General features: G+C 58.6%; 2 protein-coding genes across 6 annotated transcripts; one reads left to right on the top strand and one right to left on the bottom strand.

The window, feature by feature from the left end:
* Positions 1-262: 262 nt before the first annotated feature.
* Positions 263-11379, bottom strand: CALU (calumenin). 3 transcript variants are annotated; one of them, XM_082784774.1, is made up of 7 exons: positions 11329-11379; positions 8708-8934; positions 5633-5826; positions 3106-3272; positions 2958-3018; positions 1686-1885; positions 263-1548 (listed from the first exon to the last, which is right to left on the bottom strand). In XM_082784774.1, exons 2-7 carry the CDS (start codon positions 8926-8928, stop codon positions 1444-1446), a joined length of 948 nt encoding a protein of 315 aa, XP_082640900.1. In that variant the 5' UTR covers positions 8929-8934; positions 11329-11379; the 3' UTR covers positions 263-1443. The 3 variants fall into 3 exon arrangements, with proteins under 3 accessions (XP_082640900.1, XP_082640901.1, XP_082640902.1); XM_082784775.1 differs by lacking the exon at positions 5633-5826 and adding an exon at positions 5348-5541; XM_082784776.1 differs by lacking the exon at positions 11329-11379 and adding an exon at positions 10034-10172.
* A 5716-nt stretch (positions 11380-17095) lies between these two features.
* Positions 17096-27089, top strand: IRF5 (interferon regulatory factor 5). Of its 3 annotated transcripts, XM_082784769.1 has the most exons (8): positions 17096-17113; positions 18891-19131; positions 21265-21448; positions 22452-22504; positions 22606-22948; positions 23894-24286; positions 26637-26755; positions 26852-27089. In XM_082784769.1, the coding sequence occupies exons 2-8, from the start codon at positions 18958-18960 to the stop codon at positions 27080-27082; spliced, it is 1497 nt and encodes a 498-aa protein (XP_082640895.1). In that variant the 5' UTR covers positions 17096-17113; positions 18891-18957; the 3' UTR covers positions 27083-27089. The 3 variants fall into 3 exon arrangements, with proteins under 3 accessions (XP_082640895.1, XP_082640896.1, XP_082640894.1); XM_082784770.1 differs by lacking the exon at positions 17096-17113 and having other exon boundaries at positions 18888-19131; positions 23897-24286; XM_082784768.1 differs by lacking the exon at positions 17096-17113 and having other exon boundaries at positions 18888-19131.
* Positions 27090-27168: the final 79 nt, after the last annotated feature.

Raw genomic sequence — 27168 nt, 5'->3', positions numbered from 1 at the left:
TCTATGGGGCTGGAGTCACCCAGAACCCCCATCTATGGGGCAGGAGCGTGACCACGGCCCCATCCCAGCCCCCCAGCCCCCTCCCCACCCCCTGCTCCCACCACTCCCCAATTACCACACCAACCCCGCACCCCACAGCCCCACCGCGCTATGGGGCCGGCCAAAACGGACTGGTTGGGGGCTAAAAGGGCTCGGGGTGGGGGCACACAACCCCCCCCTCACCCCAAAAAAAACCCCGGTGAGGGCGCAGCGAGAGCAGGGCCGGGATGGAAACGCTTTTATTGGCAGCCGGACGCCGGCGGCCGCGCTCCGCCGGGGTTTGGGGGGGGGGAAAATCCCCGGGTTTTAGGGTGGGGGGGGGGGCACAGAGGGCTCCGAGCCCCCCCCCAAACACAGAAGGAGTTTCCTCCAGGCCTCAGGGGTTGGGGATATATCAAAAAGTGTTATTTTTGGGGGGGGGGGGTTACATGAGAGAGCAGACGAGGAGTACACAACGCGCAGCCCCCCCCCCCCCGGGGCTGAGCCGCCGCAAGGAGGAGGAAACCGACCCCAAACCTTTACGGGGTGGGGGCTCCACGCTGCGCCCCCCCAAGCCCACGGCCCCGCTGAAGGCACTTGGAGCGGCGCTGGGCGTGCAGAGGAGGCAGGGGGGAGGCCTCTTTTCCCTTCCCCCCCCCCCCAACACCAAGCCCGGAGCAGCGCCCGGATCGCTTGCCTTACTAGGAGCGGCGGCGGCGGGCTCTGAAGGGCTGCCAGGAGGGCGGGCGAGGAGCCACGGCCACGGGCACGGCGATTTTGGGGTCCCAACGGAGCCCAACGGGGCGAGGAAGAGGACGGGGGTGGCCCCGGAGGCGTGGGGAGCAGTCACGAGTCCGGGGAGCCCGGTGTTGCCTCTCCTCGCGGCGTCCCGGAGCTCGGCGTTGGGGTTTTGGTGTTCCTCCTTTCCTTTCCTTTCCTTCCTTCCTTCCCCCGTTGTTGCAGCTAAAGGGTGTAAAAAAATGAGAAAAGGGGGGAGAAAAAAAATAAAAAAATAAAGGGGGAGGGAGGGCGGAGGGGAAGCCCTCGGCGCCGCGAGCTCCGGGGCCGCGCGTTCTTGGCGTGCCGCGGGAGCGATAGGAAAATCAAAAAGGGAGCTCGTTAGGGTCGTCAAATCAACATGAAATCTTAAAAAAAAAAAACAAAAAACACGGTGGGTGGGGACGGGGAGGCAGCCGAGTCCTCCCCACGCTCCTCTGGGGGAAAAAAAAGGAGAAAAAAACAAAAAAAAAAACAAAAAAGGACGGGTGAGAGATTCCGTTTTCACCTCCTAGCCTGAAATCACAGTCTCAGTAGCGAAAAAAAAAAACAAAAAACAACAAAAAAAAAAAAGACATGTTTCTCGTGATAATCCAGAAAGTGTAAAAAATAAATTATGTTCAGAAACGGCTCTGCTCTGTCCAGCCCTCAAAACTCGTCGTGCCGCACCAAGGCCTCCCCGAAGTCCGTGGCCTGGCTCCCCACGAACAGGTCGTATTTCTCCACGATCTCCTCCTTGGTGAGCTTCCCGTCCTGCGGAGAGGGGAGCAGAGGTCACCGAGGGGGGGAAAAAAAACCAAAATAACCCCAAAATGTGATGCTCTGGGGGTCCGGGCACCCCAAAAAGCCCCCCCCCCCACAAAAAAAAAAAAAGGAGGTGCTGTCCCCACCTTGTTCTGGTCGGACTCGTAGACGAGGTGCCGCGCCTCCGCCTCGGCGTGGTCGTAGTCCGAGGGCAGGATCCAGTCCTTGGTCTCCTCTTTGTCCATTTTGCCGTCGCGGTTTTTGTCCCGGAACTCCACAAACTGCTCCCTCTCCGTCTTCACCCACTCGGGCTCGTCGGTGTCGCCGTCGTGGCTGTACATGTCACCTGCGGGGCAAGGGGGTGACCCTCAGCTCCTAAATTCATCGCATCCCACCCCAAAAAACGTCCTGGGGGCGGGTGGCTCCCCCTGAGGTGATTTTTGAGTTAATTTTTGCGTTGATTTTTGAGTTGAGTTGTTTTTTGAGTTGATTTTTGAGTGATTTTTGCATTGATTTTTGAGTTGAGTTGATTTTTTGAGTTGATTTTTGAATTGATTTTTGAGATGATTTTTTATAGTTGGTTTTTGAATTGATTTTTGAGTTGAGTTGATTTTTGAGTGATTTTTGAATTGAGTTGATTTTTGCTTTGATTTTTGAGTGATCTTTGAATTGAGTTGATTTTTGAGATGATTTTTGCGTTGATTTTTGCGTTGAGTTGTTTTTTGAGTTGACTTGAGTGATTTTTGAATTGATTTGTTTTTTTGAGTTGATTTTTGAGTTGATTTTTGAATGGAGTTGATTTTTGAGTTGATTTTTGAATTGATTTTTGAGATGAGCTGTTTTTTGAGTTGATTTTTAAGTGATTTTTGAATAGATTTGAGTTGTTTTTGAGTTGATTTTTGAGCGATTTTTAAGTTGACTTTTGTGTTTATTTTTGAATTGAGTTGTTTTTTTGAGTTGATTTTTGAATTGATTTCTGAATTGATTTGATTTTTGAATTGATTTTTGAGTTGAGTTGATTTTTGCGTTGATTTTTGCGTTGATTTTGGAGCCGTGTGCTCCTCGCCCCCCCCCCAGTTTGGGTATGGGTGCTGGAGCAGCTGTCGGGCTGGGAGGCCGGGCAGTTGGCGGGCGCAGCGAGCAGGAGCAGATGTTCCCTTCTGTCTGGGGCCCGGCCTCACAGAATCGCACAATTTCGAGGTTGGAAGAGCCCTTCAAATCATCAAGTCCAACCCAAGTCCTCCACTAACCCAATAACTCTAAAAACTCGCAATCTTACACATTTTATAAACACCCCAGGGTTGGGGTGACTCCACCACCCCCTTGGGCAGCCTCCCAACCCTTTTGGTGAAGAATTTCATCCCAAAACCCACCCTAAACCCCCCCCCGTGGTGCAACATCACCCCGTTCTGCCTCACCGATGTACTCCTCCAGGTCGATGAAGCCGTCCCCGTTCTTATCGATGTCCTCCATGGTCTCCTGCAAGAGCGAGCGGGTTTATGGCCAACGGGGTGGGGCGGGTGGGTATAGGGGAAGCCCCCCCAGGTCCCGATGGGGTGCACCCACCTGCACCACGATGTCCTTCATGTAGTCGTACTCCTCGGGGTGCAGGAAGGCGGTGAACTCCTCCTTGGTGGCCGTCAGGTCGCCGTCCCTGTCGGCCTTCTTGAAGCGCCGCTCGTCCCTCACCATCATCTGCTTGTAGTTGAAGCCGTCGTCGGGGTCGGGGTCATCTGGGGGGGGGAAAGGAGAGCTTCAGCCCGGCTCGTTAACCACGCTAATTAACCGCCAGGCTCGTTAAGCACCACACCAATTAACCGTGACGCCCTAAGCTGCGAGGAGGAGGAGGAGCTGCAAGCGGCCCGACGAGGGTGCTGCGCGCCACGGAGCGTGGGGGTTTTTTTTTGTTGGTTTTTTTTTTTGGGGTGTTTTTGGAGGAAAACGGGCAAAGGGAGGAGCTGTGCTGGGAGCAGGCGGGGCGCTGGCTTTGTCTGTTTGTCTGTCTGTCTGTCTGCACCCCCTTCCAGCAGCGGGTACGGGTAGAGGACAACACCAAAGGGGGGAGGCTGAGAGGAGGTGAGAGCCAGGCTAAAAAAAGGCCGGCGGGCGACCGGGCTCCGTTTACAGCCCCGGACAAAAGGCTGGGGATTAGGAAGCTGGGGGGGGCCAGGGGGGTGTTAAATATAGCCGGGGGGAGGGTTTATTTCCAGGCACCCCCAAGGCACAACTAATCCTCAGCTCCTCCTGCTCGGAGCTGGCCTCACGGAGTGGCCCCGAGGCGGGTCGGGCTCCTTGGGCCACCAGCGGGCCCCCCCTGGGGGGCTGTGAGACACTGAGGGGGGGGAAAAATAGCAGAAAAGGGGAAAAAAGGAGTAGAACGAGGCGGCTGTGGCACAAGGGGAGCGTTGTATGGGGCAGGAAGGGCCCCAAAAGGAGAAGGGGAAGCTTGGAGCTGGCCCCGATGGCCGAGTGGAAGGGCAGCGAGAGCGCTTCGGGCTCCCGGATCCGAAGTTTGTGGTGCTGAGCAGCGACCTAAATGCGTTATTTTTTTGCTTAAAGGGGTTTTTAAGAGGTCGCCGCCCTGAAATGAAGCTCGTGGGGATCCGTCCCGCTCTCCTGGAGGACGGCAGGGATGTGAGACGGGCTCCCGAGGCGATTCCGGGCTCGGCCGTGCCTTGGCCCCGCGTCAAGCCCTGCGCGGGCGTTCCCAGGGCTGCTGCTGCCAGGGGAGAGGAGGAGGAGGAGGAGGAGGAGGAGGAGGAGAAGAAGAAAAAGCAGGAGGAGGAGAAGCAGCAGCAGCAGGAGGAGGAGGAGGATGGTTTCTGGTAGATGGGGGACGAGGGCAGAAGCCGTCCTTGCGGCGGGAGCGAGCAGCACCCGCGCTCCTTTTTTTAATTTTTTAATTTCTTTTTCTTTCTCTTTTTGGGATCGTTTTTAGGATTCCCACACCCGCAGCCCTTCAACCCCTTTTTTTGTTGAGTTTTGCTGAGTTTTTGGGAGCTCGGAAAGCGGCCGTGCCAGCCCCCCACAGCTCTCCCTCCCCGCACGAGGTCTCTTATTTTGACGGGGGTCTCCAAAACCAGAGGGGGTTTTGTGGGGTGGGCTTTGGGGGGGGGCACCTGGGTTTTTAGGGCAGAGCAGAGCGAGCTCGGGGCTCAAAATCCCTGAGCTGAAGCAGCTCGGGGGAAGATGGATGAGCTGGGGGGGGGGCAGCGTGCTGCATTTGACTATCTTTGGCAATATTTAGCCAATTGAGCTTTGATTTCGTGCCGCCGAGCCGGGCCATATATGTCCGCGCAGCGAGGTGGGGGGGGGGGGGGACAGCTCCCCAGCACAGCTCCTCCCTGCGCCCCCCCATAAATAAAAATAAATAAAAATAAATAAAAATCCCCCAGCTCCGTGGGCAGGACCCCGAGAAGAACCCAAAAGCTGGGCAGAACCCGGAGCCAGGGGGGGCAGCGGGGATCCCGACCCCTTTTTTTTTTTTGTTTTTTGTTTTTTTGTAGGGCTGAGGAAGGGATCGGGGTCCCCGCAGGTTGGGGGGGGGGGGCAGCTTTACCCAACCAAGCGCATCGATAAAGCAGAGGGCTCCCCCGCCCCAAAATCTGGGAGACTTTGGGGTTTTTCCCAAAAAAAAAACGAGGCTGAGGGAAGGAGCCGGGCTCACCCCACACACCCTGGCGGTGGTGGTGGTGGTGGAGGGGGGGGAGGCGGGTTTTTGGGGGTTTTTTTTTGGGGTCGGGGGGGCTCTCTGCTTTATGGAGCGGGGCCCAGCAGCGGGGTCAGCCCCCCCCCGGGGGCCCCTTACCGAGGTAGGTGCCATAAGTCACGTTTCTGTACTCATCCCAGGAGATAAATCCATCTTGGTTCAGGTCGAACTCCTGCCACTGGCGTTCGACACTCTCATACACGTATTTCTTCTGGGCTTTCTTAATCCAGGCTCGCAGCTCCCCCTCCGTCACCAACCCATCCTTATCCGTGTCTATCTTATCTACAATCACTCTATAAAAAACAAAAAAGGCAAAAAAAAAAAAAAAAAAGACATTTCAAGCCCCGGCTCGGCACCGCGGCGCTCCCCGGGGCGCCCACCTACCTAGGATGTAGCCGTAGGTGGCATTTTTATATTCCTCCCAGGAAACGAGGCCGTCCTCATTGAGGTCGTGCCCCTTCCACTGCCGCTCTACATCCTCGTAAATCCAGCGTTTTTGGGCAAATTTAATCCAGGCTTTGAGCTCTTCCACCGTTACCAACCCGTCTTTGTCTTCGTCTATCTTACTTACAATCTTTCTGTGGGGAACGCAGAGAAAAAGCCGGCGCAGGTTAAGGGGAAAGGGGGAGGAGGGGTGGGTCCCACCGTCGGGGTCTCATTGAGAGGTGGGGGGAGTGAGGATCTCACCTCCTGTGCTGCCAGACCCCAAAATGGGGCTGGGGCCCTCGGGATCCATGGGGGATAAAACCCCGAGGGATAAAACCCCAGGAAATAAACCCACAAGGAATAAGACCCCTGGGGGATAAAACCCCAAGGAATAAAATCCCTGGGGGATAAAACCCCAAGGAATAAGACCTCTGGGGGATAAAACCCCGGGGGGATAAACCCCCAAGGAATAAAATCCCTGAGGAATAAACCCACGAGGAATAAACCCCAGAGGAATAAGACCCCTGGGGGATAAAACCCCAAGGAATAAAACCCCGAGGGGATAAGACCCCAAGGAATAAAATCCCTGAGGAATAAATCCCCAGGGAATAAACCCACAAGGAATAAGACCCCTGGGGAATAAAACCCACAAGGAATAAAACCCCAGGGAATAAACCCACGAGGAATAAAACCCCGAGGGGATAAGACCCCAAGGAATAAACCCATGAGGAATAAAAACCCCAGGGGATAAACCCCCGAGGAATAAAATCAACAAGGAATAAACCCTGGAGGAATAAGACCCCTGGGGGCAAAACCCCGGGGGATAAACCCCCAAGGAATAAACCCCCGAGGAATAAAATCCCTGGGGAATAAAACCCACAAGGAATAAACCCAGGAGGAATAAAAATCCCAGGGGATAAAACCCCAAGGAATAAAACCCCAGGGAATAAAACCCATGAGGAATAAAAATCCCAGGGGATAAACCCCCGAGGAATAAAACCCACAAGGAATAAACCCTGGAAGAATAAGACCCCTGGGGGCAAAACCCCGAGAAATAAAGCCTTGGGGGGATAAAACCCCAAGGAATAAAAACCCTGGAGGAATAAAACCCCTGGGTGCAAAACCCCAAGGAATAAAACCCCGGGGGGATAAGACCCCCGAGGGGATAAAAGCACTTTCCAGCCCTTTTTTCCCCATTTTTGGGGTAGCTCCGTGAGCTCGCAGCCCCCAAGGACCCCACGGGGGGGGGATTTTCTGCCCCACAGGGCAGCCCCCACCCCAAATCAGCCCCCGGGGAGGGAGCAGAGCTGCGGCAGCCCCGCGAGGAATGCGGCAGGTGGGAGCGGGGCCGGGCGCTGTCACGGCCCCACATTTATCTCCCCCCACCCCGGGGGGCTTCGATTTAAAGCCAGCCCCGTGCCCCCACCCGCTCCAAACACCCCAAAGCCAGCAAAGGGATGGGGCGAGAGGGTTTTGAGCGCTCCCAGCTCCTCCTGGAGGGATCCAGGGCACGGCTGGACGCAGAAACACGATGCCAAGCGAATTTTGGGGCTCCCTGGGGGGCCGCCAAGCAGCCCACGCCCACCCCCCCGTGCACCCCGGGGTGAAATCGGGGCCCGGGGCACCCAGCACCGCGGTGCTTCCGTGCAGAGCCACCTCCAGCCCCTCTTGGGGGGGCTTCAAGGAGCACAGCCCCGGACCCTCGTGGCTCCTGGGGGGCAAAGTGTGGAAATGGGGAGGGTTTTTGTGAAAATGGGGAGGTTTTTTGCGAAAAGGGGGAGGTTTTTGTGAAAAGGGGGAGTGTTTTTGTGAAAAGGGGGACGTTTTTTGTGAAAATGGGGAGCTTTTTTGTGGAAATGGGGACGTTTCTCGTGGAAATGGGGACGTTTCTCGTGGAAATGGGGAGCTTTTTTGCGAAAATGGGGAGCTTTTTGTGAAAATGGGGAGCTTTTTCGTGAAAAGGGGGAGTGTTTTTGTGAAAAGGGGGACGTTTTTTGTGAAAATGGGGAGCTTTTTGCGAAAATGGGGAGCTTTTTGTGAAAAGGGGGAGCTTTTTGTGAAAAGGGGGAGCTTTTTTGCGAAAAGGGGGACGCTTTTTGGCGAAAATGGGGAGCTTTTTGGCGAAAATGGGGACGTTTTTCGTGAAAACGGGGCTTGGGAACCACGCAGGGGGTGCCCACAGCCGGTGCTGGGGGGCTTAGGGGCAAGGAGCAGGGGGCAGAGCACCCATTTGGGGTCCCGGGGGGGGGTTTTGGGGAGCGCCACGGCGAGCAGGGCAGGGCTCCTGATTAGCAAAACAAACTCATTTTGGTTAATTAGCTCGGAGCAGCCCCGTTACGAGGTCCCCGTGCCCCGGGCCGGGCCCCGCTGGCAACGTTTCCAGCAGAGAAACTCAGCCAGGGAGGCACCGCGGGGTTAGCAAAACAACAGCCAGGGGGGAGGGCAGCCAGCACGGCCCTGCCCCTCCCCCTGGGACCATTCCCCGCTCCCAAACTTCCCAAACTCCCCCCCAAAAAACAAAAAAAAACAAAAAAAAACGGAGTAGAACGGGGCGGAGGGAGCCCAAGGGGGTTGGCTCCGTGCTTCCCCACGTGGGAACGGCCTCATTTTTTTTGGGGGGGGGCTGCCAGGGAGGTCGGGGCCCCTTTCCCGAGCCAAAAGGGGAACAACTGCGGCGGCAGCTGCCCGGGGAGAGGCAGGTGGCAGCGGGAGGAGAGGCACCGAGGTTAATTTTAGAGTTAATTGGGAAAGAAACGCTGGGTTTTTGGGAGCTGGGGGGGGGGTTGGGCACGTGCGTCGCGCAGCGCCGGCTATGGACGGGGGATTTGGGGGTCCTGGGGGGGCTTCCTCTGACTTTGGGGGGTGAATTTGGGGGTCCTGGAGGGTGTTTTTGGGGCAGGGAGCAGCAGGAAGAGCTCAGCACCCCCACGAGCGCTCCAAACACTGTGCTATTTGGGGGCCGGCCCCCCCTCCAGCACCACATCCCCCTTTTTCGGGGGCGTTTTTTGATTTTTTTTTTTTTTTTTCCCTTACCCCAGCCTCTCCTTGCTCTCCTCCGGCGTCAGCTGGTCGAAAGTTTTGGCCTCGTCGGCCCCCAGGAAGGCGTCGTGGTCGTAGTCGAAGCTCTGGGCGTCGTCGTGCACCTTGTCGCTCAGCTGGGCCTCGTGGTGCACCCGCTCCTTTTTCTCCGTGGGTTTGGCCCCCACGCAGGCAGCCCAGAGGGACAGGCACAGGAGGAGCTGCTGGGTGCTCATGGTGACCTGTGGGGCACGAAGGGGGGGGTTAATGGGTCGTGGGGGGGGGTTGAGCACGGCCCCGGGGCCACCTTGGGGTGCTGGGAGTCATCCCCCGGCTCGTTTGGGTGGTAATTAGTGGTAAAAGCGGTGCTGGGTCGTAATTAGTGGTAAAAGCGGTGCCCAAATGCTTCTGTTCGTGGTTAGTGGTAAAAGGGGGGGGCTGTCCTCGAAGACACAGAGCCCCCAGGCCTCCCCCTGCCTCGTTAGCTAATTAGTGGTGCTTGATGAGCCCCTAGGCGAGACAGCCACGGAGCCCCAGAACCATCAGGGGTGGAAGAGCCCCCCCAAAATCTGCTCCGACACCCCCCCACCACCGATGTCACCACCAAGCCTTGTCCCCAAGCACACAACGAGGACCCCCCCCCACCCCCAGCCCGCGTCGCTGCACGGGGCCGGGGCGGCCAAAGCGCAGGACCCGGTGCTGAGGCGGGGAAGAGCCCTCAGAGAGAGCACCCAAGGGTGCACGCCACGGGCAGGGATGGCACCCACCACATCAGGGTGCCCAAAAACCCCGTCCAGCCTGGTCCCGAGCACCCCCAGCTCCTCCGGGCAGCCCGTCCCAGGGTCCCAGCACCCTCAAAATGCAGAATTTCCTCAAAACTCTGATCCAAATCTCCCCTTTTTCAGCTTAAGACCACCCCCCCCTCGTCCTACAGCTCCCTACCCGAGCAATGAGCCCTTCTCCATCCTTCATCAGCCCCCTTTAGGTACAGGAGGGCTCCCCAGAGCCCTCCCCCCAGCCTGCCCCTATAGCAGAGGCTCTCCAGCCCCTTCATCATCCTCATGGACCCCCCCCCGGACCCCCTCCCCCAGCCCCACATCCCCCTGCTGGGCCCCAGGGCTCCTGAGGAGGGCAGAGCAGGGGATCACCACGTCCTGCTCCTGCCTCTGCCCTCTTGGGACCCCAAAAAACCACCCCAAAACCCTTCCTCACCTCCACCACCGCCATAACCACATCCCTGGGGGGGACTCTCCCAACCCCAGACCCCCCCCAGGTGCAGAACCTGCCCCAAGACCCCCTCTGGTGCCCCCCCCATCCACGGTTCCCTTCCAAGGCCCCGACCTTTGCCAGTGACCGAGGCGGGCATGAGGGCAGCCAAGACAAACAGAGGGGGCAGAGGACGGACGGACAGACGGACACACGGACCGAGGGGGGGGGGCAGAGGCTCAGGGCCCACTCAGGGCAGCCCAAGGGGGCCCCGGGGCGGGCCCGGTGACCCTCACAACCCCCTAAAGTCTTTAATTTCACCACAAACTCTCTCATCTCACCTCAAAACCCTCTCATTTCACCCCAAAACCCCCTCATTTCACCCCAAACTCCTCTCGTTTCACCCCAAAACCTTCTCATTTCACCCCAAATCCTCTCATTTCACCCCAAAATCCTTTCATTTCACCCCAAGACCCTCTCATTTCACCCCAAGACCCCCTCATCTTACTCCAAATCCTCTCATTTGACCCCAAACCCTCTCATTTCACCCCAAACTCCTCTCATCTCACCCCAAACCCCCTCATCTCACCCCAAGACCCCCTCATCTCACCCCAAACCCTCTCATTCCACCCCAAACCCCTCTCATTTCACCCCAAAATCCCCTCATCTCACCCCAAAGCCCTCTCATCTCACCCCAAACCCTCTCATCTCACCCCAAACCCTCTCATCTCACCCCAAACCCTCTCATTTCACCCCAAACCCTCTCATTTCACCCCAAACCCTCTCATTTCACCCCAAACCCTCTCATTTCACCCCAAAACCCCCTCATTTCACCCCAAGACCCCCTCATTTCACCCCAAGACCCCCTCATTTCACCCCAAGACCCCCTCATCTCACCCCAAACCCCTCTCATCTCACCCCAAGACTCCCTCATCTCACCCCAAACCCCTCTCATCTCACCCCAAATCCTCTCATCTCACCCCAAACTCCTCTCATCTCACCCCAAGACCCCCTCATCTTACTCCAAACCCTTTCATTTCACCCCAAACCCCTCTCATCTCACCCCAAACCCCCCTCATCTCACCCCAAGACCCCCTCATCTCACCCCAAACCCCTCTCATTTCACCCCAAATCCTCTCATCTCACCCCAAACTCCTCTCATCTCACCCCAAAACCCCCTCATCTCACCCCAAATCCCCTCATTTCACCCCAAAACCAGCACCGGGAGCCCCCCCCCAGCCCCGTTACTGAGCGCCCCCCCCCCCCCGTTGCCATGGCAACGCCAGGCCCCAGACCCAGGACCAGGCCCCGGGGCCGTGACCAGGCCCCCGCCGCCACGTGACCGCTCCCCCCCCGCCACGTGACCGCCCCCCGACCCCCTCAGCCCCCCCCCCATCTCCCCCCGTTCCCCCCCCGCCCCCCTCCGTTACCCGCCGGTGCCGCCGCCGCCCGCTCTCCCCTCCCGCTCCTCCGACCGGAAGTGGGCGCCGCGCCACGCCGCTCGGCCTTCCCCCCCCGCCCCTGGCCAATCAGAGCGCCGCTCCTTCCCCGCCGCCGCCACGCGCGGCGCGGCTATTGGTCCACCTCGCCGTCCGTCACGCTTGGCCCCGCCCTTCTCTCCGCCTTCTCTTCCCGGCCACGCCCCCTCCCTCCGAGGCCCCGCCCCACCCGCGCGGGATGCGGGCGCTGATTGGCTGCAAAGCGCCACGTCCTCAAGCGCGCGCCGGCCGCCGGCCACGCCCCCCCAGCCGCGCTCCGCCACCGCGCATGCGCGGCGAGGGAAAGGGGGGAGAGAGAGAGAGGGGCTGAGGGTGGGGGGTGGTGGTCACGTGGTGCTGGAAAGGGCGGGAAGAGGCAGGCGGCGGCCGCCAGGGCGGCGCCATTTTGAGGGGGGCGGTGGCGCCATTTTGAGGGGCGCTGAGGGGGTTTTGGGGGCGCCGCCGCCGCCTTTTTTCAGCCTTCCTCGCCCCGCTGAGGTGCTTATGGCTGCCGGTGCTCTGGCAGTGGGGTGGCGGAGGCATTCTGAGGGCGTTTCGTCCCCTCACAGCCCGGGCAGTGCCTGTGGGGTGAGGGGAGGCGATGGCCAAGATGGCGCCCGCCCGCCTCACGGGGCGAAGTCTGTCACCAATATGTGGCTTCTCCAAAGTTTATAACCCTAAATCCCCTAAAACCCCAAAATTACACAGTGATGGAACTGCTGGGGTTGGGTCAGACCTCGTAGATCACCCGGGTCCAGCTAAGAGTGAGGAGAATCTCAACAGATGGAGCTGAGGAGGATGCTCCCTGTCCCACAATAAAGGGGATTTTACACAGCCTGAAACATAGAGGATGCTCCCCGCCCCACAAAGCAGGAGGTGTCATCCATCCCAAAACGTGGGGGATGCTCCTCATCCTACAAACTGGGACGTTCCCCACCCCAAAGTGTCAGGCGTCCCCAAAGTGTCCCCACCCCATTCCACAAAGCAGCAGATGCTCCCTGTCTTGGCTAAACAATTGTGTAAATTAATTAAAGTAAGAAGTTTTGGGACTCTTACCAAGGTCAGTCCCTTGGTAAGAGCATGACGGAGTCAAGAGGTCAACGGGTGGCAATGAGGAAGAGTCCCCAGCCTTCATCACCCCCCGCCAGGAGCCACTACACAAGGCAGGCTGATGGAAATGACTCCTGGAACTAATTTTAATACAAATCGGGGACAGGTCATGCATATGTATAGCCGTATTGTGAAACCTCACGCGGACGTGACTCCTTTCTGCACATAACCATGGCAAGTTGCCGCGTCGGGCAGGCACGACGTCGGCGGGGCTACCCCCGTGCTGAATAAACACACCAACTTTACAATCTTATTGATGGTGGAGTCTATTTTCTGCAAGTCACCAGCCCGTGCCGTGGCAGAGCGATGACACCGAGACAATTTTACACGTTTGGGACTAAAACCGCTGCGTGATGTTAGCGCGGCGTGGCACGGGGTGATGCCACCGGCAGGGAATGCTGCGCGTTACCCGAGCCCCACGCCGCTCATCCATTTTACTCGGCCGCCCCGGAGCAGCATCATGTTGCTATTTAATTCCTCGCTGCCTCAGCGTATCATGACACATCAGCTCGCCACCGAGCCCCGGCCAAATAGCGCTATCGCTGAGGTCAGGTCGCAATCCCGTCGGATGAGGTGCACGCGTCCACATCTGCGCTGGCCGTCTAGACTCCCGCTGTAGTCACTGGAAAGAAATAGGCACTTCCAGGGCGTGATTCATCCCCTCCTGGAGTAAATGCCTAAATTAGGTCAGAGGAATCGTCCCCTCCGGGAGCCTTTCTCGCTGGGCTCCGTGGCAGATGCTCGCGCTGGATGCTTGCAGTAAGACGAGACCATTCCCCCCTCTTTGTGTCACGGGGAGCAATTCCGCAGCCTGCCCCGGCCAGCTGACATTTCGCAGCTCGCCCCAACTGTTCGCTCACGAGCTGGGAAAAAAAAAAAATAAAAAATAAATAAATAAAAACGTATGTGAAAGTCGCTTGAAAAAAAAATAGCGCTTTGTCTTCTCGTGGTTTTTTTTTTTTTTTAATCTCTGTAGGGCTGATACCAGGAGATAATAAAGGAACCGCGGTTAAAACAACGTCGCTCTTTCCAGTCATGGGTGGTGTGAGATGTTGTGCGTGTGGTGCAGCGGGTGCCTTATCAGAGGGCTGTGGGCAGAGTTTAAAAATCAGGAAAAAAACTGATTTATTTAAAAAAAAAATGATCTTTTAAACAAAAGATTTATTTTATTTTTGAATGAAAGGGGGGGCTGTCTGCGCAGTTTAAAAACTTTATAACGTTTGTGCTTTCAAACTTTCCTTTACACACAGGGAGACTGGAAAGTTGTTTTTTTTTTGCTTTTTTTGTTGTTTTTTTCCCCTTCCTTTCTGGTCCGGAGACGCTGGCATTGTTATAAAACCAGATTTAAAGGCTGGAAGGGGAAGCTGCTGATACCGCCCGGCTGCTGATAAGCCCCCCCCGAGTGCCGGGAACACGCCGCAAGATCCTGCCCCGAAGAACGGGGACGGAGGAGCGAGGAGCCCCAGCACCTGCAGCACATCCCAGCGGGGTCCCGCATGGAGCAGCAACCCCGGCACGGCCCCAAAATCAACGAGAGGCCTCGGGGTGCCAGCAGCGAGGTTTTACCCGTGACTCAGCCCCGGCTCCGTGCTGGAATCCTGCCTGCGTCCAGCAGAGACCCACAGCGGGGAGAAGGGAGCGGCAATTCGAGGCTCCTCCTGTAGGTTTTTTTTGGCAGGAAGGGCTCGTTCTCCACACTGACCCCTCCGAGGAGGGCAGGGTGCCCTCTGCTTTCCACCCTGATACCAATCTCCACCCGGATCCATCCAGGCACGAGCTCAGATACGAGTGTCCAGGGACTCTGAGCTTGCTCCGACCGTCCCCACAAAGCCACTGACGGCCACAATCTCAGCTTTTTTCTCTGTCCCCATCACTCCTCGCTGTTACGACGTCCCCCCCTGCTTGCAGGACCCTCCCGTTTCCCCCCTGCAGAGGTGCAGGATCCAAGTCACGTCTCCTCCGCGATGAGCTAACGAAGTGCTGGCTCCAAGCACCTCATAAAAGCCATTTTCTCCACGGCTCGGACCATTTTCATCCATTCTTTTTATTTTTTTTTAATTCTCCCAGCCTCTCAGAGCCCCATAAAAACGTTGACACGCTGCAGCTGGGTACCCTGCCCGCCATGTGCATGAGGTGCAACCCCCCGCCCTGCCTCCGATTTCCCCGTTTCAGGGTTTCTGATCCGAAACGCATTCCTAATCCGTTCGGCGGCGCTGCCTGGGGACGTTTCCTCCCCCCTCAGCTCTCGTCTCGCTCCTGACGTTATCTGGAAGGGGCGCGGGGACGAGCCCCCTTTGGGCCCACAGCTTCCCACAGCTCCCATTTCCCTACGGAGGTGAACGCCACCCCGATTTTTGGAGGCTGAAATCGGGCGAAAGGAAATCTCGCCTCCACCAGCAGATTTTTAGCCAAAATTGGAGAATTTTGCTGGGCGGCTCGCTGCCGCTCGGGCACTAATGAGGACGGGGATGGCTGTGGGGTGGGGGCACCCTCCCCAGCCCACCCCGTGCCTCCGTCCCTCCAAGCAGGAACCTCGAGCTCTATCAGCGAGCAAGGGGGGGGGGTCTGAGATTAATCCCAGTTCGGCGGCGCTCCAACTCCGCTCCGTTTTCACCGTTTTTGTGCAAAATCGCTCATTTCTGCTGCTGCTGCTCCTGGTGGGGCCCGGCAGGGTCCCTGGGGTCAGCAACGCGCCGGGTGCCGCGGATGATGTTAGAGGCCAGGAAGCTGCAAACAGCCGCGTTCTGCCCATAAAAAGCCACGGCCGCTCGGCGCGGGGGCGGCGCGGGCCAGCAGTGCTTTGGGGGGGGGAGAACGCCCGGCATGTGCCCCCCCAAATCCCCCCCAGTGTCCCATTGGGGTGAGGGGAGAGCCCCCGAAATGTGGCTGTACCCAACCCCGAGCCACCCCGTGTGGGTTGTGGGGTGCCCCCCAGGCCACCCGCACACGGGGATGGGGGCACCCGGGGGGGCTGCACCGCGGGACCCCCCTTTGGGGCGAGTCCTGGGTGGGCTGTGGGGGATGGCAGGAGCCACGGTGTGGCACCGAGTGACACGTTTTGTGGCACCGAGCACCCCATGGGGACACGGCTGTGGGACCCCAAACTGGGAGAAGGGGACGCGGGGAGGGGGATGGAGGGGGGCACGGTAATGGTGGGGGTGGGCAGGGGGAGGTGGGGGTGGTGATATAATGATAATGGAAATGATAATAGGAGGGGGGGAGGGTGGTATATAACGGTATAATAATGTAATATAATAATAATAATATAATAATAATATAATAATAATATATATAATAATATAATAATATAACAGTAATAATAATATAACGGTAATAATGAGGATGAGGATGATGTATTGATCGTGAGAAATGAGGATAATGAGGGTGAGGATGGCAACACCGTGACGTTAATAATGATATCATGAATATAATAAAATTAACGACGGTGGGGATGGGGAGGGTGATGAAGAAGATGGGGATTTAGTGATAATGGTGGGAAGGAGAAGGGTGAGGATGGGAATGGAATGGCAACGGTACTGGTGAGGAGGAGGAGGAGGATGGGATAACGATAATGAGAGTGATAAGGATGGTGATGGTGGTAATCATCAATAAAAAATAACGGTATCAGTAATGAGAGTGGGGATGAGGAGGAGGATGGTGATAACGATAATGAGAGTGATAACGAGGGTGAGGAAGATGATGGCAAGATCATGATAAAAATAATAATGAGAACGGTGAGGAGGAGGATGATATAACAATATTAACGAGGAGGAGGATGGTAATATGATGGTAATAACAGGAATGCTGAGGATGATGAGGGTAATTATAATGATAACAGTATCAGTTATTCTTATAACGATATCAGTTATATACTGGAAATGGCGAGGACGAGGGCAATAATGCAGCGATAACGGTACTAATGAGGATAATTATGAGGCTGGTAATAATGTAATGGTAATGACACTGATGAGGATGATGAGGATGATGAGGGCAATATGATGATAACGAGACTAATGAGGAAGATGATGGTAATATAATGGTAATAATGTCAAATAATAATGTCATATATAATATAAATAATATTTATTATAAATAAAATATAATATTAATAACAATAATACAAGCTAACGGTGCTGGCGAGACAAAACACGGCAAAATAAGCGTTAAAAGGCCAGCGATAACAAATCAATCGGGGCCTAGGCCTAGGCCTCAGGCCTGTGCGGCCGCGTTGCTAGGCAACGCCCGCTTCCCCAACAGGAAAAGGCGGGAACAGCGCGCGCTGCCTGACAGCCGCGCCAGCCAATAGCGTGAGGGAAGGCGGCAAAGCCAGCCAATCCCCGCTCCGAGGGGGCGGGAGGATCGCCTCTTAAAGCGGCCACTTCGGTGGGCCCCACCTTCGGCGATTAGCCAGCTTAAGCCCCGCCCACACCCTCCCCCAACCAATCACAGCCGGGCCTGAGGACGCGCCGGGCCACGCCCACCCCGGGGCTTCCCCGAAGGGGGCGGGGGGGGGGGGGGGAGGGCGCGGCGCATGCAAATGAGATGCAAACGAGATGCAAATGAGGCGCGCCGTGCGGAAGCGCTGCGAGGAGGCGGCGGCGGCGGCGGCCGGACCTGGGGGGCGCGGGTGAGAGCTGGGGGGGGGTCCTAAAAAGGGGAGGGGGATTTTGGGGGTGAAAGGGGGATTTTTTGGGGTGAAAAGGGGATTTTTGGGGGGGAGGGGGGTGTGGGGGAGGGGCGAGGACCCCTGGGGGGGGGCAGCGGTGCGGGGGGGCCCCACGCGTGTGCGTACGCACACGCGTGGGGCCCCCCCGCACCGCTGCCCCCCCCCCCAAAATCTGTGCCCCCCCCCCAAAAATCCTCTCACCCCACCCCCACCCCCCAAATTCCCCTCCCCCACACCTGGGACCCCCCCCCCAAGGCACCCCAAGGTGGGGGGAGGGGTAAAAAGCCCCCCCCCACCCATGACACCACCCTAGGGTGGGGGTGGGGAGGTGCAGGGGTATCCTCGTGCCCCCCCCCACAACCCCCCCCCCAACTCCATGGGGTCACGTTGTGCCCCTCCCCCACCCTTGATGTCACCCCCCCCCCTCCCCCAGTGTCACTTCTCCTTTTGGGGGGATTTGTTCCGCTTTTGGGTCCCCCCCTCCCCGGGTTCCGCCTCGGTTGGGGTGGGGGAGGGGTGGGAGTTTGGGGGGGGTGGGCCCATGGGTGGGGGGTCAGCGGGTGGGGTGGGGGACCATAAGTGAGCGTGGGGGGTGGGGGGCACCCAGAGGTGGCTGTGGGTGGCCATGGGTGGCCATGGGTGTGATGGGTCACCTCGGTTGACCATGGGTGCCCATGGGTGGCCATGGGTGATGGGTGGCCATGGGTGCCCATGGGTGACAAGGTGTGATGGGTCACCTCGGTTGACCATGGGTGGCCATGGGTGATGGGTGGCCATGGGTGGTGGGTGCCCATGGGTGGTCGGGTGTGATGGGTCACCTCAACTGACCGTAGGTGTTGGGTGACCATGGGTGTTGGGTGCCCATGGGTGCCCATGGGTGATGGGTGACCATGGGTGCCCATGGGTGACAAGGTGTGATGGGTCACCAGAGGTGACCATAGGTTTTGGGTGACCACGGGTGATGGGTGGCCATGAGCATGGGTGCCCATGGGTGCCCAGAGGTGGCCGGGTGTGATGGGTCACCTCAGTTGACCGTAGGTGTTGGGTGACCATGGGTGATGGGTGGCCATGGGTGATAGGCGACCATGCCGGAGTGTGATGGGTCACCATGGGTGGCCATAGCTGATGGGTCACCCTAAGGGACCACGGGTGGTGGGCGACTGGGTGCGATGGGTGCCCGGAGGTGGCTGGGTATGACGGGTCACCACAGTTGACCATGGATGATGGGTAACCATGGGCGATGGGTGACCATGGGTGATAGATGACCATGGGCGATGATGGGTGACCGTGGGTGATAGGTGACCATGAGCGATGGGTGACCATAGGTGTTGAGTGACCATGGGCGATGGGTGACCATGGCTGATGGGTGACCATGGGTGATAGATGACCACGGGTGCTGGGTGACCATGGGTGATGGATGACCATAGACAATGGGTAACCATGGGCGATGGGTGACCATGGGTTATGGGTGACCATGGGTGATAGGTGACCATGGGTTATGGGTGACCATGGGTTATGGGTGACCACGGGCGTTGGGTGACCATGGATGATGGGTGACCATGAGCAATAGATGACCATGGGTGATAGATGACCATGGGCGATGATGGGTGACCACAGGCGATGGGTGACCATGAGCGATGGGTGACCATGGGTGTTGGGTGACCATGGGCGATGATGGGTGACCATGGGCGATGAGTGACCACGTCTGGGCGTGACATCTCACCACATCTGACCCCAGGTGACCCCAAGTGACCAGAGGTGACCGGAGGTGCCCGCAGGTGCCCGCAGGTGACCGTCGACCGGCCATGACGGCGCCGCCGCGCCGCGTGCGCCTGAAGCCGTGGCTGCTGGCGCAGGTGGAGAGCCAGCGCTACCCGGGGCTGCAGTGGGTGGACCGGCGGCAGCGCCTCTTCTGCATCCCCTGGCACCACGCCACGCGGCACCTCGCCCCGCAGGAGGACGACGGCACCATCTTCAAGGTGGGACCGCACCGCGCGGCACGGCCGGCAGAGACCCTGACCCTAATGAGATCATCAGTGACCCTAACCCTACCAAGACCATACATGGTCCTAACCCTAATGAGACCGTCCATGATCCTGACCCTAATAAGACCATCCATGACCCTAACCCTAGTGTAGACCATCCATGACCCTAAACCTAATGACACTATCCATGACCCTAACCCCAATGAGACCATCAGTGACCCTAACCCTAATGAGACCGTCCGTGATCCTGACCCTAATGAGACCATCCATGGTGACCCTAACCCTAGTGAGATCATCGGTGACCCCAACCCTAATGAGCTCATCCGTGATCTTAACCCTAATGAGACCGTCCGTGACCCTAAACCTAGTGAGATCATCCGTGATCCTAATCCTATTGAGACCATCCATGACCCTAAACCTAATGACACTGTCCGTGACCCTAACCCTAATGAGACCATCAGTGACCCAACCCTAATGAGACCATCAGTGACCTTAACCCTAATGAGACCGTCCATGGTCCTAACCCTAACGAGGCCATCTGTGACCCTAACCCTAATGAGACCATCCATTGTCCTAACCCTAATGAGACCATCCATGGTGACCTTAACCCTAATGAGATCATCTGTGACCCTAACCCTAATGAGATCATCAGTGATCCTAACCCTAACGAGGCCATCCGTGACCCTAACCCTAATGAGACCATCAGTGGTCCTAAACCTAGTGAGACCATCCATGACCCTAACCTTAATAAGACCATTCGTGACCCTAATCCTAATGAGTCCATCCGTGACCCTATCCTAGTGACCACAAACCTAATGACCCCAACCCTGTCTCTAATGTCCCCATCCATGATCCTAACCCTAATGGCCGTAACCCTAATGAGTCTAACCCTATCACTAATGACCTTAATCCTAAAGACCCTAACCCTATCCCAAGTGACCCTAAGGACCCTTTCCATAGTGACCCTGACCCTAATGACTCTACCCCTAGTGACCCTGACCCTAATGACTATTTCCCCAGTGACCCTAATGACTGTATACCAACTGACCCCAACTCAGGTGACCCTAACCCTAATGACCCTTTCCGTGGTGACCCTGATCCTAGTGATCCTATCCATAGTGACCCTAATGACCCTATCCCAACTGACCCCAAATCCAGTGACTCTAACCCTAATGACCCTGACCCTAGTGACCCTATCCATAGTGACCCTAATGACCCTTTCCCCAGATGACCCTAATGACCCTATCCCAACTGACCCCAACTCAAATGACCCTGACCCTAATGACCCTTTCCATAGTGACCCTGAACCTAATGACCCTATCCCCAGTGACCCTAATGACCCTATCCCAACTGACCCCAACTCTAGTGACCCTGACCTTAATGACCCTATCTCAACTGACCCTAACTCTAGTGATTCTAACCCTAATGACCCTTTCCATAGTGGCCATGACCCCAGTGACCCTAATGACCCTATCCCAACTGACCCCAACTCAAGTGACCCTAACCCTGATGACCCTTTCCGTGGTGAACCTGACCCTAGTGACCCTATCCATAGTGACCCTAATGACCCTATCCCAACTGACCCCAACTCAAGTGACCCTAACCCTAATGACCCTTTCCATAGTGACCATGACCCCAGTGACCCTAATGACCCTACCCTAACTGACCCCAACCGTAGTGACCCTAACCCTAATGACCCTTTCCATAGTGACCCTGACCCTAATGACCCTTTCCCCAGCGACCCTAATGACCCTATCCCAACTGACCCCAATTCATATGACCCTGACCCTAATGACCCTTTCCATAGTGACCATGACCCCAGCGACCCTAATGACCCTACCCCAACTGACCCCAACTCCAGTGACCCTAACCCTAATGACCCTTACCCTAATGACCCTATCCCAACTGACCCCAACTCCAGTGACCCCAACCCTAATGACCCTTTCGATAGTGACCATGACCCCAGCGACCCTAATGACCCTACCCCAACTGACCCCAACCCTAGTGACCCTAACTCCCCTTTCCACGGCTCCCCGACCCTAGTTACCCTTTCCCTAGCGACCCCAACCCTAGCGACCCCTTTCCCCGACCCCAAACCCGTGACCCTTTCCCTCGCCGCGACCCCAGGCATGGGCCACGGAGACGGGGAAGTTCACGGAGGGGGTGGACGAGCCCGACCCCGCTAAGTGGAAGGCCAACCTGCGCTGCGCCCTCAACAAGAGCCGCGAGTTCCGCCTGCGCTACGACGGCACCAAGGACGCCCCCCCAAAACCCTACAAGGTCTACGAGGTCTGCGAGGCCGACGGCGCAGGTAGGGGGGCTGTGGGGTGGACACGGCAGATGGGGGCAACCCGCGCCCCGCAAGTCCTGAGCACCCCATAGGGCTCTAGGGTCTTACGGGGCCGCAGGGTCACACAAGGATTCAGAACCCCAAATGGATCTGGTGCCCCGTGGGACCCCCAGCACCCTACAAGTCCCCAACACCCCAAAAGGATCTGGCACCCCATGGGACCCCCAGCACCCTACAAGTTCCTAGAGGTCCCATAGGGCCCCAGCACCCTGCAATGCCCCAGCACCCCAAAAGGATCTGGCACCCCACAAGTCTCCAGCACCCCACAAGTCTCCAGCACCCCATGGGTCCCCCAACGCCCCACAAGTCCCGAGTGCCCCACAAAGACCTGGTACCCCATGGGACCCCCAGCACCCCACAAGTCCCTGGCACCCCACAAGTCCCCAGCACCCCACAAGCCCTCAGCACCCCACAAATCTCTGTCCCCCCATGGGACCCCCAGCACCCCACAAGTCCATGGCATCCCATGGGTCCCCCAGCACCCCACAAGTCCCCAGTGCCCCACAGGTCCTCAGCACCCCACAGGACCCCTATAACCCCACAAATCCCCAGCACCCCACAAGCCCTCCATGCCCCACAAGTCTCTGGCCCCCCACGGGACCCCCAGCACCCCACAAGTCCATGGCATCCCATGGGGTCCCCAGCACCCTACAAGCCCTCAGCACCCCACAAATCCCCAGCACCCCACAAATCCCCAGCACCCCATAAGTCCCCAGTGCCCCACAGGTCCTCAGCACCCCACAGGACCCCCATAACCCCACAAGCCCCAGCACCCCACAAGTCTCTGGCACCCCATGGGACCCCCAGCACCCCATGGGACCCCAAGCACCCTACAAGCCCCCAGCACCCCACAAATCCCCAGCACCCCACAAGTCCCTGGCACCCCACGGGACCCCCAACACCCCACGGGACCCCCCATCACCCCACAAGCCCTCAGCACCCCGTTCCCCTCTCCCCCTCGCAGACGGGGTGACCGGGGACGACTTCAGCCACGGCGGGGAGGAGGACGTGAGCCAGGTACCTAGGGGACAACGGGGTGTGGGGGGGTGGGACACAGCCCCCTACCCCACACTTTTTGGGGTCCCTCACCCCATAACCGCCCCCGCTCTGCCTCGCAGCTGCAGAAGCTGATGTCCCTCAGCATCAACACTGAGCCGGCCCCGGGGGGCGCCCCGTGGGGGGGCAGCGGCGAGGTGGGGGCGTCCCCGGCCGCCCCCCAACCCCGTTGCCCCCCAGACGCCCCCGTCCACGCCGGGGACCTGCTGCCCCCCTACCCCTGGCCCAAAGAGGAGCCCCCCTTCGGCGGCGGCTGCCCCGTGGGGCCCTTCCTGCCCGGGGGGGCGGTGGCGGCCCCCGAATTGCCCCCCGGGGCCGCCGGCACCGTTCCCCCCGCCCCGGCCACCCTGGCGCCCATGGAGCACGGGGTCCCCAACCTGCTCATCAGCCCCCACCTGCTGCCACGTGAGCACCCGTGGGTGGGGGTGGGCGTGGGGGGGGTGGTGATGGGCATGGGGTGGCCGTGGGGTGGTTGGACGTGGCTGTAGGGTGGCCATGGGGTGGTTGGTGGTGGCCATGGGGTCACCATGGGGCGGTTGGACGTGATTTTGGGGTTGACAGTGATGGAAGAGTGGGGGAACATGGATGTGGGGGGCCATGGGGTGGCTGGACGTGGCTATAGGGTGGTTGGACATGGCTATGGGGTGGTTGTCAACAGCCATGGGGTGGTTGGTGGTGGCCATGGGGTCACCATGGGGTGGTTGGACGTGGTTTTGGGGTTGACGGTGATGGAAGAGTGGGGGAACACGGATGTGGGGGTTCATGGGGTGGTTGGACATGGCCATGGGGTGGTTGGTGATGGCCATGGGGTCACCATGGGGTGGTTGGATGTGGTTTTGGGGTTGACAGTGATGAAGGAGTGAGGGAACATGGATGTGGGGGGCCATGGGGTGGCTGGACATGGCTGTAGGGTGGCCATGGGGTGGTTGGTGATGGCTATGGGGTCACCATGGGGTGGTTGGACGTGGTTTTGGGGTTGACAGTGATGAAGGAGTGAGGGAACATGGATGTGGTGGGGCCATGGCGTGGTTGGCGATGGTTGGTCATGGCTTTGGGGTGGCTGAACATGGCTGTGGGGTTGGCAGATGACAACAGGGTGACACAGATGAGGCCATGGGGTGGCTCAACATGGCCATGGGGTGGTTGGACATGGATGGGCACGGGGCTGACATTGGGGTGTCATCGGGCGCACGGCCGTGGGGCGACCACGGGCTGGTTGATCATGGCCGTGGGGTGTCCGAGCGTGGCTACGGGGTGCGTAGACAAAGATTTGGGGCGTTTGCGGGCTGAGCAGCCACGGGATTAGGGTTAACCCCATCTCAACCCCCCCACCCTTCCCCATCCTTCCAGCAGTGACCGACCTGGAGCTGAAATTCCAATACCGCGGCCGCCAGGTCTGCGTCCTCACCATCAGCAACCCCCACGGCTGCCGCCTCTTCCACAGCAGCCTGGAGCCCACGCAGGAGCAGGTGGAGCTTTTCGGGCCGCTCAGCCTGGAGCAGGTCCGCTTCCCCGCCGCCGACGGCATCCCCAACGAGAAGCAGCGCTTCTACACCCACCAGCTGCTGGACGTGCTCGACCGCGGGCTCATCCTGGAGCTGCAGGGCCAGGACCTCTACGCCATCCGCCTCTGCCAGTGCAAGGTCTTCTGGAGCGGGCCCTGCGCCGCCCGCTGCGCCGGCCCCAACCCCATCGAGAGGGAGAAGAAGACCAAGCTCTTCAGCCTCGAGGGGTTTCTCAACGGTGAGGGGGGGAGGGGAAGGGTTGGGGGTGTCGCCCGTGGGTGGGGGACATTGAGTTGGGGTGGGGGACATTGTGTTGCGGTGAGGGACATCACATTGATGTAGGGGACATCGTATTGGGGTGGGGGACATCTTGTTGGGGTAAGGGATGATGTGTTGGGGTGGGGGGCTCCAAATGGGACATGGGGACCTGGTGGGGTGGAAGGACACCGCGATGACATAGAGACATTGTGTTGGGGTGGGGGACATCATGTTGGGGTAGGGGATGATGTGTTGGGGTAGGGGACATCGTATTGGGGTGGGGGACATCACGTTGGGGTGGGGGACATCAACCAGCACATGGGGACCTGGTGGGGTGGAAGGACACCACGATGACATGGGGACACCATGATGACGTAGAGACACTGATTTGGGGTGGGGGACAATGTATTGGGGTAGGGGATGATGTATTGGGGTGGGGGATGATGTGATGGGGTAGGGGACACCAAATGGTACATGGGGACATGGTGGGGTGGAAGGACACCGTGATGGCATGGGGACACCGTGATGACATAGAGACACTGTGTTGGGGTAGGGGACGTTGTATTGGGGTGGGGACATCACATTGGGGTGGGGGACATTGTATTGGGGTGGGGGACATCGTGTTAGGGTGGGGGACGCCAAATGGGACATGGGGACCCGGTGGGGTAGAAGGACACCGCGATGACATGGGGACATTGTGTTGGGGTGGGAGACATCACGTTGGGGTGGGGGACATTGTGTTGGGGTAGGGGACATCGTATTGGGGTGGGGGACATCGAATTGGGGTGGGGGACATCGTGTTAGGGTGGGGGACACCAAATGGGACATGGGGACCCGGTGGGGTAGAAGGACACCGTGATGACATGGGGACATTGTGTTGGGGTGGGGGACATTGTGTTGGGGTAGGGGATGATGTATTGGGGTAGGGGATGATGTATTGGGGTGGGGGACAATGTGATGGGGTGGGGGACATCATATTGGGGTAGGGGACAATGTATTGGGGTAGGGGATTATGTGTTGGGGTAGGGGACACCAACCAGCACGTGGGGACCTGTTGGGGTGGAAGGACACTGCAATGACATGGGGACACCGTGATGACATAGAGATACTGTGTTGGGGTAGGGGATATCGTTTTGGGGTGGGGGACGATGTGTTGGGGTAGGGGACATTGTATTGGGGTGGGGGACAATGTGTTGGGGTAGGGGACAATGTGTTGGGGTGAGGGATATCGTGTTGGGGTGGGGGACGCCAAATGGGACATGGGGACCTGGTGGGGTGGAAGGACACCATGATGACATGGGGACATCGTGTCAGGGTAGGGGATGATGTGTTGGGGTAGGGGACATCGTGTTGGGGTGGGGGACAATGTATTGGGGTGGGGGACAATGTATTGGGGTGGGGGACACCAACCAGCACATGAGGACCTGTTGGGGTGGAAGGACACTGCAATGACATGGGGACACCATGATGACATAGAGACATCGTGTTGGGGTGCGGGACATCACGTTGATATAGGGGACATCATATTGGGGTGGGGGACATCGTGTTGGGGTATGGGGCATTGTATTGGGGTGAGGGACAATGTGTTGGGGTAGGGGACAATGTGTTGGGGTGAGGGATATCGTGTTTGGGTGGGGGACGCCAAATGGGACATGGGGACCCGGTGGGGTAGAAGGACACCGCGATGACATGGGGACATTGTGTTGGGGTGGGGGACATCGCATTGATGTAGGGGGCGTCATATTGGGGTGGGGGACATCTTGCTGGGGTAAGGGATGATGTATTGGGGTGGGGGGCTCCAAATGGGACATGGGGACCTGGTGGGGTGGAAGGACACCGTGATGACATAGAGACACTGTGTTGGGGTGGGGGACATCACATTGATGTAGGGGACATTGTATTGGGGTAGGGGACATCGTGTTGGGGTGGGGGACATCATGTTGGGGTAGGGGACAATGTATTGGGGTAGGGGATTATGTGTTGGGGTGGGGGACAATGTTTTGGGGTGGGGGACATTGTGTTGGGGTAGGGGACACCAACCAGCACATGGGGACCTGGTGGGGTGGAAGGACACCGCGATGACATGGGGACACCGCGATGACACAGGGGAGACACCACATTGGCACTGGGGACACCACGTTGGTGTGGGGGCCACCAGCTGGTGGATGGGGTCTGGATGTCCTCGGGGGACCCAGGCCAGCGTGGGGGACGCGGGGACCGGGTGGCACGGGGACAAGGCCAGCAGGGGCACTGCCACCCAGAAGCAGCAGCAGCAGCAGCAGGGGGGGGGCCGGCGCTGCCCCCTCACCGCGGCGCCTGCCCCCCCCCAGGCCTGATCCTGTTCCAGAAGGGGCAGACCACCACGCCGCCCCCCTTCGAGATCTTCTTCTGCTTCGGCGAGGAGTGGCCGGACCAGAAGCCCAAGGAGAAGAAGCTGATCACGGTGCAGGTGAGGGGACGAGCGGCGCGGGGTGGTGACAGCGGTGACGGTGACAGCGGTGGCAGCACCGAGGGTGACACACCGGGGGGGGGGGTTCTCTTGCAGGTGGTGCCGGTGGCGGCGCGGCTGCTGCTGGAGATGTTCTCGGGGGAGCTGTCGTGGTCGGCCGACAGCATCCCGCTGCAGATCTCGCACCCCGACCTGAAGGACAGGATGGTGGAGCAGTTCAAGGAGCTCTACCAGCTCTGGCAGAGCCAGCAGCGCCTGCCACAGCCCCCGGCGAGCACCGAGGAGCCCGGTCCCTGGGCGCTGCCACCAGGGTCCCTGCCCCAGTGAGGGGACCTGGGGACGGCCCCGCGCTGCCACCACCACCAGGACACCCGGCACCACAATGGGGCAGGGACGGGGCTGTGCGCGCCCAC

The sequence above is a fragment of the Aythya marila genome, assembly GCF_965140915.1.
Source record: "Aythya marila genome assembly, chromosome: 1".
Taxonomy (NCBI): domain Eukaryota; kingdom Metazoa; phylum Chordata; class Aves; order Anseriformes; family Anatidae; genus Aythya; species Aythya marila.
This window is presented reverse-complemented; position numbering and strand designations above follow the sequence as displayed.

What these genes read in the sequence shown, in the direction of transcription:
- IRF5 (XM_082784769.1), top strand. Translation starts at nt 18,958, where the DNA reads ATGACGGCGCCGCCGCGCCGCGTGCGCCTGAAGCCGTGGCTGCTGGCG. An exon ending in ACGACGGCACCATCTTCAAG is followed by an intron (nt 19,132 to 21,264) that starts GTGGGACCGCAC and finishes CCGCGACCCCAG; the next exon opens with GCATGGGCCACGGAGACGGG. An exon ending in CTGCGAGGCCGACGGCGCAG is followed by an intron (nt 21,449 to 22,451) that starts GTAGGGGGGCTG and finishes TCCCCCTCGCAG; the next exon opens with ACGGGGTGACCGGGGACGAC.
- CALU (XM_082784774.1), bottom strand. Translation starts at nt 8,928, where the DNA reads ATGAGCACCCAGCAGCTCCTCCTGTGCCTGTCCCTCTGGGCTGCCTGC. An exon ending in CGACCTGGAGGAGTACATCG is followed by an intron (nt 1,886 to 2,957) that starts GTGAGGCAGAAC and finishes CTTGCCCCGCAG; the next exon opens with GTGACATGTACAGCCACGAC. An exon ending in ACGAGTCCGACCAGAACAAG is followed by an intron (nt 1,549 to 1,685) that starts GTGGGGACAGCA and finishes CCCTCTCCGCAG; the next exon opens with GACGGGAAGCTCACCAAGGA.